The 15469-nt window shown below is 33.0% G+C and overlaps 2 protein-coding genes across 8 annotated transcripts in view; one reads left to right on the forward strand and one right to left on the reverse strand.

Moving 5' to 3' along the window:
- The window catches only part of LOC108909915 (protein GDAP2 homolog), a gene marked incomplete at its 5' end in the record, with an annotated part of 61747 nt that extends 54402 nt beyond the window's left edge, over positions 1-7345 (forward strand). The window contains 3 exon segments of the mRNA XM_018714388.1: positions 1468-1662; positions 5658-5801; positions 7097-7345. Coding sequence (XP_018569904.1) covers positions 1468-1662; positions 5658-5801; positions 7097-7138 — 381 coding nt within the window.
- A 2789-nt stretch (positions 7346-10134) lies between these two features.
- LOC108909914 (disks large 1 tumor suppressor protein) overlaps positions 10135-15469 on the reverse strand; it is a 215581-nt gene continuing 210246 nt past the window's right edge. For all 7 annotated transcript variants that reach the window (XM_023455318.1, XM_023455316.1, XM_023455317.1 and 4 more), the window contains 4 exons: positions 13095-13267; positions 12925-13034; positions 12777-12868; positions 10135-11112 (listed from right to left, as the gene is read on the reverse strand). In XM_023455318.1, the coding sequence (XP_023311086.1) occupies positions 11006-11112; positions 12777-12868; positions 12925-13034; positions 13095-13267 (482 nt within the window). In that variant the 3' untranslated portion in view covers positions 10135-11005. The remainder of the gene's footprint in view (positions 11113-12776; positions 12869-12924; positions 13035-13094; positions 13268-15469) is intronic.

Here is a 15469-nt window from a genome sequence, read left to right on the forward strand (position 1 = left end):
GTACCTCCGTACCCGATAAACCTCCTTAAGCATGTTCTATATCTAGAATTGTTAGTTTTTGTTTTTAAGATATAGCAACATTTCTGAAAAAACTTAATTTTTATTATTTTATAGAATACCACAAATAAATATTAAATAATAAAATTAATTCAAAATGGAATGGAAATTATGAACTGACAAGTTGACACAATGTGACAGTTTTTTCCAAAGCCATTTCGTGCGACCGAAAATAATAAAAATTACGTTTTTCCAGAAATGTTGCTATATCTTAAAAACTAACAACTTTAGGTGTAGAATATACTTAATAAAAGTTGAAGTAGACTGATATGTGAATAACATAGAACAATAAAATACATTTGAAAAATTTTAGAAAATCAAGTTTGAACTTTCTTAAAATGATCGTATTATAAAAAATGTCCTGTATAAAATATCGATATTAGCTAATATAGGAGTCTTTGCCTAACATTTGTCTATAACACTGTCAAATATTTTTGTTCCAAGTGTTAGTAGTTGAAAATTAATACAGTTTCTTCGAGGTTATGTTTTTTCCAAAATTTGAAGAATTTTCTACATAACTAACCCCGCACTAAACTGTTAAACTGTTTATATTGCCAAATATAGAATTTTCTCAGAAATCCATATGTTTAAAAATATACAGGGTGTTCCATTTAAAAATGTAATATTTGGCGTGTCCCGTTTTTACTAATCGCCCTGTATGTTTCAAATTGATTTTGTCCTTTAGGTTTTTTGATTCTGTACAACTTTTATATAAACTCTTATTCCGTATTACGAATAACAAAGGAGTTATTTTACTTTCTCACACTAATAGCCCACCCTGTATAACTCGAAGGATGCTTAATAAAAAGGATTATCAAATAATACACTTAGAAGCGGTAAAAAATCGTTAGCTTTCCTTGCGCAAATATCGTGCAATATTGCTAAAAAAAAGTTGGACGGAGTTGCTGAAGAATAGCTTTTATATCAATTTATTCATTTTTAACCTTTTATGTTTGCTGTAGGGATTAAAATATCAGGCAAATGTCAGACTAAAGTCAAGACGGCGCATTTTTTTCAATCGATACTTTCACGAGTGACTACCACGCGAAGCTAGGGGGTGGAGAACTTTGTTGTATTATTTTAACCTTTGCTTTAGCCAGAATTTTCGTAAAATATAATTTATCATTATTTCGCGTTGATGTTTTTTATTTTCTGATTGTTATCTATACGCAAGGACACCGTGAATTTGTGTAATATCTAAATATAAATTATCGATCATTTTGGTGATATTTGCACCACTTGTAATTGTTATCTCTAATTACACATTAGCTGAAGAGTATTTGAAGTAATTGAGATGATTTGCTTACCACTCTGGTATTTAAATGTAATGGAGTAGAACGATTACGTAAAAATTTATTGTGATAAAAATGAAGAAGTAAATTAACTCATGTAAAAATTTTTTTCTCACAGGCTTTGTTGTACCTAATCACCCTTTTGGACCCCATCGTCAAAGGCGACTACGTTATAGCGTACTTCCACACCCTGACGTCGAGTAATAACTATCCATCGTTCTCGTGGCTGAAGGAGGTTTACAACGTGCTGCCTTATAAGTACAAGAAGAACCTTAAGGCTTTCTACATAGTCCACCCTACGTTTTGGACAAAGGTAAGGAAAGGAAAATAGCAATTTATGAATTATTATATCTCGTGAAAAAATTGTACTAAATATTCTATTTGTCTATGAAAAACCTGAAAAAATTCTGTTGGTCTATTTTGCTCCACCAAAATTAATTTTAATTTTATTTAATTGTTTTAGTACGCGATCTTGGCCATTTATTTTGGTCTTGTACATTTGACCTTTGGTCTGTTATCTTTGACTTCACTTTTAGTCTTTGGCCTCTGAAAAAAATGTATGTGTTAGAAGCTACATTAACACAATTTGTTTAATTATAATGCACTAATAATTATAATTAATTATAATTCCACTAATGCAAAAAATTAAAGGGTCAAAAGAATATCCGAAATTTTTCCGTTATTTTCGACATTTAGGTGAAAAGTGGTCGTATCGGGAATTAAAAAAAAAGCATTTTGAAGCTCTAAGACTAGTTTTTAAATCTTTTGATCGATATTTTTTAGAAGTTACGGTTATCATGCAATTCTAATAGATTGACAAAAAAAAATTGTCCACGGACTTGGAATTTTTTTTCAGCTAAGCCATTGCATGGACCAGATAGCTTGTTTATTCAGCTGAAATAAATTTCCTATAAGATGCTGTCACAACTTTTTCACCTTTTACACGAATTTATAAAAACAGGAAAAAAAGGTAATTTATGGTTTTTTAGAAAATTGACGGCTAAATTTGAAATATTCACGAAATTACTAATGTTAAGCATGACTTTTACAGTTCGATATACTCAGAAGAACCCTGTGAAGTTTCATCTCGATCTAGCGAACCGTTTCTGTTTCAAACAGTCAAACTTTTGAAAAAAATCATGATTAAAATGTTTTTTTTAATTTTCTCACATTTTTACGGCAAATAACGTTTAAATTGATGAAAAAAAAGTTTTTCTTTGTTTTATTTTGGAAAACCTTCCGGACATTGAAAAGACAAAGTCCAATTCCAGCACGATTCGGCTTTTTAGTCCTATGCTTCTGTTCATCAACTTTTAATTAAATTAAAGTTGAAGTTGATGACCCAAATCAGATTTCGACCCCGATTCATACCGTTTTTTGAGACAAATTTCTAATTAATTTTTGTGCAATCTGTAATCACTTAAAAAACTGTTTTTTTTCAAAACTACCCTTTTTTTTCTCTGAAATAAAATTTCTTTTTTTTTCACCAATTTAATCGTTATTTGCGGCAAAAACCAAAAAAAAATATTTTTCCATTTTAATCATGATTATGAAGTGATTAAGCTCAAAAAAACGTGACCCTTTAATTTTTTTTGAAAAGTTTGACTGTTTGAAACAAAGAAACGGTTCGCTAAATCGAGATGAAACTTCACAGGGTTCTTCTGGGTAATCAAACTGTAAAAGTCATGCTTTATTAGTCATTTCGTGAATATTTCTAATTTAGCCGTCAATTTTCTAAAAAACCATAAATTATCTTTTTTTTTCTTGTTTTTCAAAATTCGGGTAAAAGATGAAAAAGAATTTTTTTTCCGAAAAGTTGCGGCAGTATTCCAGTTTTCGAAACTGCCCTTCAATTCTCTGTACGACCATTTGTCCCCGAGATATCGATGCTTGAAGACAAAAGGATCCTTTTCCATTAAAAGTCCGATATTTCGATGAAAAATGGTCGTATCGAAAATTAAAAAAAAAAAGGAAATTGAACCTGAATAAACAAGCTATCTGGTCCATGCAATGGCTTAGCTGAAAAATTTTTTCCAAGTCCGTGGACTCTGAAAAAAAAGAAAATTTGCAAAATTTTTTTGTCGCGCTATTAGAATTGCATGATAACCGTAGTTTCTAAAAAATTTCGATTAAAAGATCTAAAAACTAGAGTCTTAGAGCTTCAAAATACTTTTTTTTAAATTCCCGATACGACCATTTTTCACCTAAATACAGTCTGTCAAAAATCACGTAAAAATTTCGGAAATTCTTTTGACCCTTTAATTTTTTGCATTAGTTTAGTTGTTTTGATCCATTTTAATGTTTAGTGAAGTTGTTTTGATATATTTTGGCATAATTTATATTGTATATATTTTTTGAAATATTCTAAAGGTGATTTGATGAATTTTGGGCTAAGTTGTCCTGTTGCATTATGCATTATTATTATTCTGAAATTATATGGGTACTTTAACGCACCTTTGAGGAATTTTCTAAAGTTGTTAGTTACTTTGTAGCATCATGAAGCTGGTTAAGATGCAGGGTTACAACTCTCAATTGTCCAATACAGATATCTTTCTTATTTTAAGAGATACAGAAATGGTTAAATGAGCAAAACTGTGCAGAATTTTATATCGATCATGGATTCGTTTTTAAATTTAGAAAATTCCTAATAGTTCTGAAGATATTCGAAGGAAACCGATGTTATGATGTTCTCTTTTTAGTCATATTTCACTTGTTTTTCAAAATTTTGGGACAAAAATGTTTCTGCTTTCAGTGTTAACGTATCCCTAAAAATGTATATGAATTTTCCTTTTGTTCTAATGAGGCAAAAATTCTGTTTGGCGTCCATAAAAAAAAAACTACCACTTAGCACACATTTTTAGAGATATGTTAATATTGACAGCCAATGTCGATTCCTCACATCGTTTAATAGCAGACTACACATTTTTGTCCTAAAATTTTGAAAAACAAGTGAAATATGACTAAAAAAAGAAATTGCATCAAATTCTTGATCCACACAAAATTCTGCACATTGTTGCTCATTTTACCATTTCTGTTTCTCTTAAAATAAGAAAGATACTTGTATTGGACAATTAAAAAGTTGTAATTTCAAAGCGTTTCAAAGAATTTTGAGTATTTCAAAGTTTTCATGATACCTTTAGAGGTTTTCTAAGTATTATGAGATATTTTGAAGTAGTCAAGGTATGTATTTTGGAGTCAACTATGTACTTTTATTTTTTCTGTGATTACCAGCTCCGCTATACAGGGTGTCCCGAAATTCATGCAACAAAATTTGTCAAAGATTCTTAAGGCAAATTTAGGGGACCCTTATTTTTTATTTTTGCCAAGTGGCTCCCTCTTTCGGAGTTACAGCCCCCTGAAGTCTGCCCATTTTTTTTTATATCTCAGAACTCTGTTGTACGAGAATCACTAAATTTGGTACACAGGGGTTTTATGACATGTGGAATCTGATGGTGCTACGTTTTTTGGCGGGGAACCCCCTTAAGACAATTTTTCGTGGGCCCCCTTGTCTTTGGAGCCAAAAAAATTTGGTACAATATTTAAATTTCTTAAAAATTGTCAGTCCACTAGAAAGCCACTAAATTCAGAAACTTTTTGTCTCTTTATACTTTTTCGTAAAACGCAATGTTTTCAAGAAAAATGTCAAAATGTGATCGAATTATCGTGATTCACCATTTTCCTCAAAAACATTGCGTTTTACGAAACAAATATCAAGAGACAAAAATGTTTCTAAATTCAATGGCTTTCTAGCTAACTAATAATTTTTTAAAAAATCAAATTTGCAACTAAATTTTTCTGGTTCCAAATACATGGGGGCCCACGAAAAAGTGTCTTAAGAGGGTTTCTCGCCAAAAAGTGTAGCAGTGTAAGATTCCATATGTCCCTGTGTACCAAATTTAGTGATTCTCGTACAACGTTTTGAGATATAAAAAAGACTTCTTATGGGCAGATTTCAGGGGAATGTAACTCCAAAAGAGGGGGCCAGTTGGCAAAAATAAAAAATATGGGTCCCCTAAATTTGTCTTAAGAATCTATGACCAAATTTTGTTGCATGAATTTCGGGACACCCTGTATATAACGTAAAGAAAAACCAGATCATCGGGGTTTTCGGCAGGTCTTAATTTTTCACCGTCTTTATTTTGTTTGCTTCTGGATATTTTCAAATTTTTTGGAAAACAGATTCACTTTCTGTTCATTTTGTAAAGAAAAATGAAATAACACATCCAGCTTTATTACATCTTAACTGCGTACTAAACTTACTTAACTAAAAAAAAATTATCTTTATTAATATTCTTAATTTTTTAAAAGATGATGACGTGGTGGTTCACTACCTTCATGGCACCAGCTATAAAGCAAAAGGTCCACAGTTTACCCGGTGTGGAGTACCTGTACTCCGTTATGTCACCGGATCAACTAGAAATACCCGCTTTTATCACGGAATATGACATGACCGTAAGTTTTTTTTTTATTAAACAGTTATACCCTTCTCCACCAAGATTTACAGCCTCCTGTATCCATGATGCACTATATGTCACTTTTACGTTCATCACACGTTAATAATTTCTTTGCTCAAGTAGAACATTGCACACGTTAAAAGAAATCGTAAATTAGTCTCGCTTTAATGTTTATGGCTGCTTTCGCTATAAAACTTTGTTTATGGGATTAAATGGTGGATTTTATATAGCGTTTGTTGTAATATTCCTTGCGTCATATCGCACTTACTTATTTTATGGCATAAGTAAGGCAGTAATCGGCGTATAAATTCGAGCAAATAATTGTAGGTCATTCTTCTAACAATAGTGTCCCTTCCCATTATTTTTTTTGTAATTATTTCTCAAAATATTTGCGTTTAATGTTTAATATGTGTATTTGTGACGCAGTTTGTGGAACTTTTCTCAATGGAACCATTATTTTAACAACTGTAAAGATTAATACATAATCCATTATTTGATTCCGATAGACATAACCATCTATAATATAAGGCCTCACACCTGACGCGTCAACGTCTAGTGACGTCACCGCCAGTGGTGCAAATGGCTGAAGTTGGAACACGCATTGTTGTTAGTTTAATTTAATAGTTTCGGCAAGCATTATGCAAAACACAAGTTTAATAGCCATTACTTGAGGGTCTGTCTGTAGTAAAAATTCTTGAAATAAAATGGGGGTTGTGGTCACGTTTATTTAAAAACCATCTGCAAAAATTTAATCGAGGGACGAAATCAACAGACTGACAATTGTTGATGTTGTAGATGATATGGATACAATAATAAAGTAAAGAATTACAGATTAAGTGACTTAAAAATCTTCAACATTCTTGGTGATTTTTGTTTTAAACTTGTCAGAAATGTCAACAAATTGCTATTTATTCTATTTATTTCTAACTCGAAAAGATTTATTAAATGTCTTAAGCTTTCTTACTTGTGTATTTGTCAGTAACAAACTCGAAATGTGCTACAGCCGAGAGACTGCAAATGCCAGATCAAATCAGAAGTGGGATCACATCCTCTTCAAAAGTGGTTACCAAATTTTTAATATGTAATAATATCGCTTTGTTGTACTGCTTTATCGAGTACCTCATCTATCACCATTAAAGTAACGTCACACTCCAATTCTGAGGCTTTATAATCGTCTCTGCGGTAGTGACTGATTATATTTTTATGTTTGTCTATTTAATTGATTATATTCTATTTATTTTTAGTTGCTTACAAACCACTGCGACTGTTTTCTTAACGATTTTTTTTCTTCAGATAAACGGCCTGAGGTACTTCCAGCCGGGGGCGCCAACATAAGACCGCACGTCTTCTGTGGGGTGCCCTTCCAAACGGACTTAGTATTAATTATATCCCCAAGTGATAAGTTGCAATATATTTTTGACTAGTGCTAAGTTGTGTGTGCCAATTGAATATATATATGTTAGAACAATCGCTGACCGCAAAGCCTTTGTTTATTTTTACATGGAATAACAAGAGCCTCTATTAAAAAAAAAAATGTTATATTAAGGTATACCTAACGAACCTAGTTCGTTGCTTCGTAATGCGTAAGGTAACGTTAAGTTTGACGATTTGAGGGGAGCCTGAGATCGACGTCGTGCGCGTTCTATACAGGGTGGCGATCGAACAAATCACTTTGTACCGTGTTTCATTTTTGACCGGTAAAGTGCGCGTAATAAATTTCCTAGTGTTATCGATTTTTTATAGATTTTGAAAGTTGCTTTTTTTTTTCGTCTATTTCGAAATTGTTTTCAACTAAACCAATTCGTTTCTGCATTGACGACGGCTGGGGAATTGATTATCCACTTTACTTTCCAATTTTTTACTCCACTTTGACCAAGAGATATTCGAGATATCTCGCTTTTTATTGACGAAGTATCCAATCTCTCTTAGCTATTAAAAAAAACTTCAACTAGACGTGAGAGAGTCGTCTCTACCACACGCCCTGTATATAATTTTTATTAATTTTACCCAACCTAGTCGTAAGCATTTTCTACAATTTTAATTAATGTAATTGATACATTCCCTTTCGAGTGCTATTGATAGTCACCTTTTTGCATAATAATTATATTATTACACAGCAAAACGGTTCGTTCGTGGGTCGGCCCGAGTGGGAGTGGTTTCGTAAGTTCCACGAACGGATCGGTTTCGATCTATTGATATTAACAGTTTTTATAGGGGATGAAGGGGGATCCGTTTCACATTTGAGGATCGTTAAACTTACGAGTGCCTAAAACTCTAAATCAGAGAACGGGAGCGAAGCGTTTTATAAATTTACATTTTTCTTGGCATTTGTTGGAGATATGAAACCTAGATGGCGACACTTCCAAAAAGTCCCTGTTACCCTTGTTGCTGGTACAAATAAGAGCGAAGTGAGTTTTTAAGTGTCGCCATCTAGTATCCATATTATAAAGTTTGATTGGTGGCATACGTAACTATTATATTTTTAGCTGCGTTTGACGAAACTTAGACGTTTTAGGCAATTTTTGTTTTACGATCGCGTAACCTTATTACATGCGCACAAAGACTATTACTGTTCCTAACGATCCTCACGTGTGAAACGGATCGTGCCATAACTTTGTCTTTGTTAGTATTTTAATAAAAAAAATATGTTACTAATAACTTTAACTACTTAAGTACTAAAATATTTAGTAGGTTGTTGTATGTATTTGATTTTATACAAGTTGTATATTATTCTAATGTTATTTAAATAAAAATGTAAAAATAAGTTGATAATCACAAGATAAATTGTTATTGCAAATAAAATGAATCACGATCGTTTCGAGTTTTATTTACCACCGCAGCAGGCAATTCCATTATATTTACAATATTTATACAAGTGAAACGGTGATATGTCACGGTTTGCTAAGTATCAGTAGTTCAAACGTACCGTGGAGTGAATTTGAGAAGAATCGACTTAATTTACAATTCGCTAATAATTAGTAGTTCAAACGTACTGTGGAAGAATTTGAGAAGAAGAAGAATCAGCACATTCGTTCCAAATGAAGCTGATGTTAATTTTCAACAAAAGTGTCACAGTTCATTAAATATTACTAGTTTGAAAGTACACTGGATGAATTTGAAAAAACTTTGAGCATGTTCATCAATAGATGGCACCACTTACATCTCATCTATATTAGCTGACTGTAATTTTATTACACTAACGGTTTCTAATTTGTTTCTTCAGTAGCTCTTTTGTCATAGGGGGGTAGGGTAAGCATCAACAATTCACATTTCGCTAAAAATTAGTAGTTCAAAAGTACTGTGGATGAATTTGAGAAAAAGCAGCATGATCGTTCTAAATAAAACCGTGTTATTAATTTTCAACAAGGTGTTCAACAGTTCATTAATTTTTAGTAGTTCGAATGTACACTGGATGATTTGAAAAAATTCTGATCATTTAAATTTTTCCTAAGTACTAAAATGAAATTTTTAACTTCATCTTTCAACTTTTTACAAAATCTTACTGTATTATTTTTTTACTCATCAATAGATCGCGCCACTTACATCTCATCTATATTAGTTAACCTCAATTTTATTACACTAACGGCTTCCGATTTGTCTCTTCAGTAACTCTTTTGTCAAAGGAGGGGTAGGGTTGTCTATTTCGTTAAAATATTACATAGAAATTATTTCACTTCTGATCTGATACTATAACAAAACCAAACACACTAAAAATATAGTCAATTATTTGTCAGTCATGTCATGATTCTTGTGAGACCTAAAAAGAATTGGACACTATTTAATCCAGTTGGGTAGCTAACGCGAGCGGTAGATCCCAGCCCTTACCCCACCTTTGTGGGTACCTTACTTGTCTAGACTTACCGTCAAACCAATGTAGGCAAGATGGTTGAAAAATTGTGGTGGTGCCATCTATCGGTAAAAATTTGTACTAACCTTTCCAATATAAAAATTTTATAAAATGAATATAAATAACCCTTTTTTTACATACATTTAGCCAAATTGCCGAAGTTATTTTTCGATTGTGTACCGTGTCAGAATACATGTAAGAATCTGGCGCGAACTTTTCAAGTAATTTTTTTTGCTTTTGCTTTTTATTTATTTTACGTTGGGCCTATTTCTGCTACAACGGCTAAACAGACTCCAGGAGACGAGCAACTTTCAACCTGGAACTTTTGCCGAATTTGCTTTGTCGTGGAGCAGGAATCTTTTACTTCTTAATTTAATTCTAATTTTCTTTTTCTAATCTTACTTTTCGTGAATCATCATAAACACTATTTACTACGTATCTTTAGTTGATGGGTATAGAAATCGGTGAGTAAAAAAAAACGAGCCTTAGTAAAATTTGTTTTATTAACTCAAATAAGTTAGGTGACAACTTTCTCAAATAACAATAACAGATTCCTGTTATAATAATACTACACATAGATAATCTGTGTATATACAATCCTTCGATTTAAATTATTGGCAGGGGAATCCTCAAATGTAAATATACATAGACTACAAAAAAACATTGATAAAACTACCTATACGTCAGATAACAATTGAATATTATAAAGGTTTCAAAATTTGACTATATTTATAATATATTAATTTATTAAATAACACAAGTGCAATCAAAACAAGGGGCTCGGAGGTTATCCACATCTATACAAGCTTATACGGTAGAGTGAGACGCGACGGGGCGACGCGCTCCTTCCAACGCTAACAAGATTATTTTCCTTAAGTCTACTTGTGTATTTGTCAGTAACAAACTCGGAATGCGCTACGGCCGAGAGACACAGGACCACAAACGAGCAGATCGAATCAGAAGTGGGATAAAACAGAGCGCAGAATAATTAAACCAAGAAAATCATTAACATCGCTAAAATAGGATTTAAACAAAAAAATTTATCGAGTACATGAAAAAAAATTTACAAAAACCTTATAACCTTCGTGTTATTCAAAACGAGAAGCATCGAATGAGTATTATCGATAAAATCTCAACCAAACGGCATCCCTACACGGTCGTGTCCTCGTCGGCGGTAACACACCCCAAGATAACAAATGAATAAATTATTAATGAGCTGGTTTTCGCAAGCACGCAGGTAATAGGCACTGCACGAGTCAACAACGAGGCGGCGGTCTCCAGCAGAGACCAGCCGCCATCCTTCAGTGCAGCCTTTGGGGCCTCGAGGGCAGCGTCCACACCAGGGGGGCCAAAGGTCACAGTTTCTCCTTGGCCGGCACCCAGATGTTGGGGCCAGACTGCTCATTGATCACCTCCTTCACCTGGCCGTAGATGTCCTCCGGCGTGTCTCCTTGTACAACGGCTGGAAATAAAAAATACAGCGTTAAAACAATTATTTTCAATACTTCAACAATATTACGGAGAAAAAATTTTGCTGCTCTAATTCGACACTCTTAAAGTAATTCCTGAAATATACCGGGTGTCCCATTTTAAAAAATACACGTGAATATCTCTAAGTTAAAGGCTTAATGAAAAAATGTTTCAAATAAAAGTTGTAGGGTTTTGAGGGGGACATCTAATGGTGACCTTGACCATCACCTTCAAGGTCATTTGAAGGTCATTTTAGTTTTGTTGCAAAATTCTACTTTTGAAACCAGAAATGAGAAGAGTGGGCCATTTTACGTCCGTCTTATGACAATGACCTTGACCTTCACGGTCATTCCAAGGTCAAGTTAATTTTTCAAATAGAAACCGGTATCTTTCAGTCCAAAATAGAAAGTGCAGAGAATTTTGCTTCCGGATATAACCTTGATCATGATCTTCAGTTTCAAAAGTCATTTGAAGGTCATTCTAGTATTTTGCAGGCAAAACTTTAATCTTGTTCATTATTTCTTTTTAATATGTGAGGCTCACCATAATTTTACAGAATACCCATTAACCCTTTGCGCCATGCATTTTTTTTCAAATGTTTTTGAACTCAGACTAACTTAGAATTTAGTTAAAGTTTAGCTAATTAAATCCGATACGGCGGATCCAATATGTCGAATACTCGGCGCGACCTTGAGTTTTTAACGTAGGTTGAAGCATTTTCAAAGTGTTAATCCATGTGAATATTAAAAATGTTTACCGAAAATTGGTCGGCCATATTGGATTCGAATATTTTCAAATTCTGANAAATAGAAACCGGTATCTTTCAGTCCAAAATAGAAAGTGCAGAGAATTTTGCTTCCGGATATAACCTTGATCATGATCTTCAGTTTCAAAAGTCAGTTGAAGGTCATTCTAGTATTTTGCAGGCAAAACTTTAATCTTGTTCATTCTTTCTTTTTAATATGTGAGGCTCACCATAATTTTACAGAATACCCATTAACCCTTTGCGCCATGCATTTTTTGTCAAATGTTTTTGAACTCAAACTTAGAATTTAGTTAAAGTTTAGCTAGTTAAATCCGATACGGCGGATCCAATATGTCGAATACTCGGCGCGACCTTGAGTTTTTAACGTAGGTTGAAGCATTTTCAAAGTGTTAATCCATGTGAATATTAAAAATGTTTACCGAAAATTGGTCGGCCATATTGGATTCGAATATTTTCAAATTCTGACTTCATATTCGCGATCAGCGCCCTCAAAAACCCCCGAGTACACTATTTGGCAAGACAGAAATGAATTTTGCAACAAAAAACTAAAATGACCTTCAAATGCCCTTGAAGGTCATGGTCAAGGTCACCATTAGATGTCCCCCTCAAAACCCTACAACTTTTATTTGAAAAATTTTTTTCATTAAGCCCTTAACTTAAGAGATATTCACATGTATTTTTTAAAATGGGACACCCAGTATATACTTTTTCTAAATTGAGAGCAAATAGATATCACTTCTCTCCAAATTTTTTCTCACAGTAAGAAAAGTGTTTGTTCCAGAAGCTATCCGAGGTCAGATTCGAATTTCCCCCACCCCATTTTCAAAATTTTGTATCCTCAAAGTAATTACTTAATTTTTTCATAAATTATGAATAAAAACAACTCTTACCTGTAAAGTATTCTCCGAACTCCTGTTCCATCTTCAAAGCTCTTTCATATGTTTTCTTTGCTTGTTCCTCCGTCATCCTCTTATTCATCTCCCTGAAAAAAAAAAAATGTTCGTTACCTTTACCCTTTTTCCGACGTTGCGTACTTACATTATAGATTCTACAGATTTTGGCTTTATAAAGATAGCAATAGGATACAATTGCGCTACCTGCAATCGTTTTATTGCGTTCCCACTAACGTCTAATATACAATGTTTACCCTGAAAAAAAGAGAGATCAGTAAAATTGGTACAACGAAACACGAAAAAATAATATTTTACCTTATCGGCTACTTCCCTTACAGAAGCCACAGACGTGCCGTATAAGTTATCATTATATTGACCCGCCTCGATAAATAAGTGGTTCTGGATGTCTTTTTCCATTTGCTCCCGTGAGGACACGAAGTGGTAGTCCCTACCGTCTACTTCGTATTCCCTTTTTGGTCTTGTGGTGTCTACAAACACAGACAATTCATTTGGTAACAATTAACAATTGGAATTGTATAGAGTATAGAAGTAACAAACTTTCGGGACTAATTCTCGCCAGAGACAAAAAAAAACAAGAGAAACGTTTTTTCTTAAAAATTTTCATAAAACCTCTACAATCCTTCAAAGACTGGAATTCAAACACAGTTTTTGGTTAATTACCAATGATTTTGAATATACTAGATACTAAGATGCAACAAACGCTCTATAGAAAGATAAGTTGATGGTATTTAACTCTTCTACTATTCATTTCTACCTTTGTCTCAGTTGCCGCTTATGTATTGGCATTTTATACATATCGTCACCTCAGAATTATACTGTTGTATGTGCACTGAACCTAGTTTTGAGAAAATCGAAAAACAAAATTTTGGTTATTACAACTCCGGCAGTGCTAAAGATACATTTTTGATACAATTAAATTAGCTAGATTTTAGTACAAGTTACTAAGAATCATGTACAAAACTTTGGAAAAAAGGAGCTTGTATTTTATTTTCGGGAATGGATTCATTAAAAGATAAACGTGATGGGAGTTGCATTTTATTGCTGGTTCTTGCAGCATCAGATCTTGTAGGTCGGATATCACGAATACAAACTTTTTTCCAATTTTCTAGTGCATGATTAATTTTATATTCTACTTCAAATTGAGATTGCGTGAATTTTAAGGCAACGACCTGGCTAAAAGGAACGGATTTATAATTATATAAAGAAGCACATGCTTTATAATCTTTAAAATCATCTTCCTTTAATTGGATAATTTTATACGGTTTTTTAGCATTCACTTTTAATAGAATTCGTAACAGAGATAAGGGTGAATAATACTCTGTTTTGTTTAATACCCTTTCAATACAACTATGTACAGAATCGATTTCTTGGTTACATGAGTGACCAGGAGTAGAAAATTTCATGGTTACAGAAGTTATATTTAAAATAACAATGTAGTTGTATGTGACACATACAATTTTGTTACCGATAGATAATAAAATTCTTGAGGTTAACAGAGTTAAGTACCACATACCACTATGCAACCGTAAAAATGTTGTATTGGATGCATACAATTTTGTAATTCTGGTTGCCTGCATCAAAACTATTAAGATGCAACTTTGTGCCTCCACAGAAAAAAAGTTTAACCAACATACAGCTTTGTAGCGCTAATAACTAAAAAATGACAAAAATGCGACATACAACAGTATAACTCTGAGGTGACGATATATCAGCAGTAAAATTAGAAAGGGTCAGCTCTCTCTCATTTTAATAATAGCAAATTAGTGAATAATATCTTTGTTTATACAGGCTGTGGCGTCTTTAATGCAGAAAATTAAAAACCTAGACTCTTGACAATAAATGAAGTAAAATAATATATGCTACCATAAGGTGATTATGAGATTTGAGTATCAAAAATATTTTCCAAAAAATTACAAGAAGTGACAAAATGTTAATGCCGGTCCTGTTTAACATAGCGCAAAAAACATTGATCTAGTCCATACTCCGTACGGCACCTGTGGAGTGTCAGTCAGTGTCAGTGTCAGTACGCAGGTGAATTGCTGCTAAGTTGTGTCAAAAAGATCGCACTTCTACTGTTTAGACGTTAAGTGTTTATTAAAGACGTTTCTTATTTTTTAAGTTATTGTTTTAACTAAATCGGCAATGGATAACGAGGACAACAATAATACGTTTACTACTATCGAACTATAGTGGTAAGTTTGCATCTTTTTTGTTTGTCGTGATCCAACCTATCACTTGCTAAAATAATAGTAGTCTTTTCTGTAACACCATGTACTTTGTTTCTACAAACCTCTTGTCTGGGATTGCACATTATCATTTACAGTGAAATAACTGATTGAATTTTATGTTTTATTGTTCCTTTCAATTAAAACGAGAGGATTGTATTAAACTGGCCAAAATTATTTATTGTTGCATTCAAACATTTTATCTCTTTTGTGTGTATTTCATACATTTTAATTTGGCAACACTGATTTGCGCAAAGGCTCGACTCTCTGTTAAGTTCGGTTCGGCAAGCGTGCGCTGATATTAATTGAATGGCATGACATTTTTTGACCAGGACGGTACTATTACGATTTATTTCTTAGCTACAAAATTGAAGTTCAATTTTCTTGACAAAACGTGGATATATGAATTTCTCATATAAGGCTTTTTTATTGCATATATTCCCA

This window comes from Anoplophora glabripennis, unplaced genomic scaffold (assembly GCF_000390285.2).
Source record: "Anoplophora glabripennis isolate ALB-LARVAE unplaced genomic scaffold, Agla_2.0 scaffold623, whole genome shotgun sequence".
Lineage (NCBI taxonomy): Eukaryota > Metazoa > Arthropoda > Insecta > Coleoptera > Cerambycidae > Anoplophora > Anoplophora glabripennis.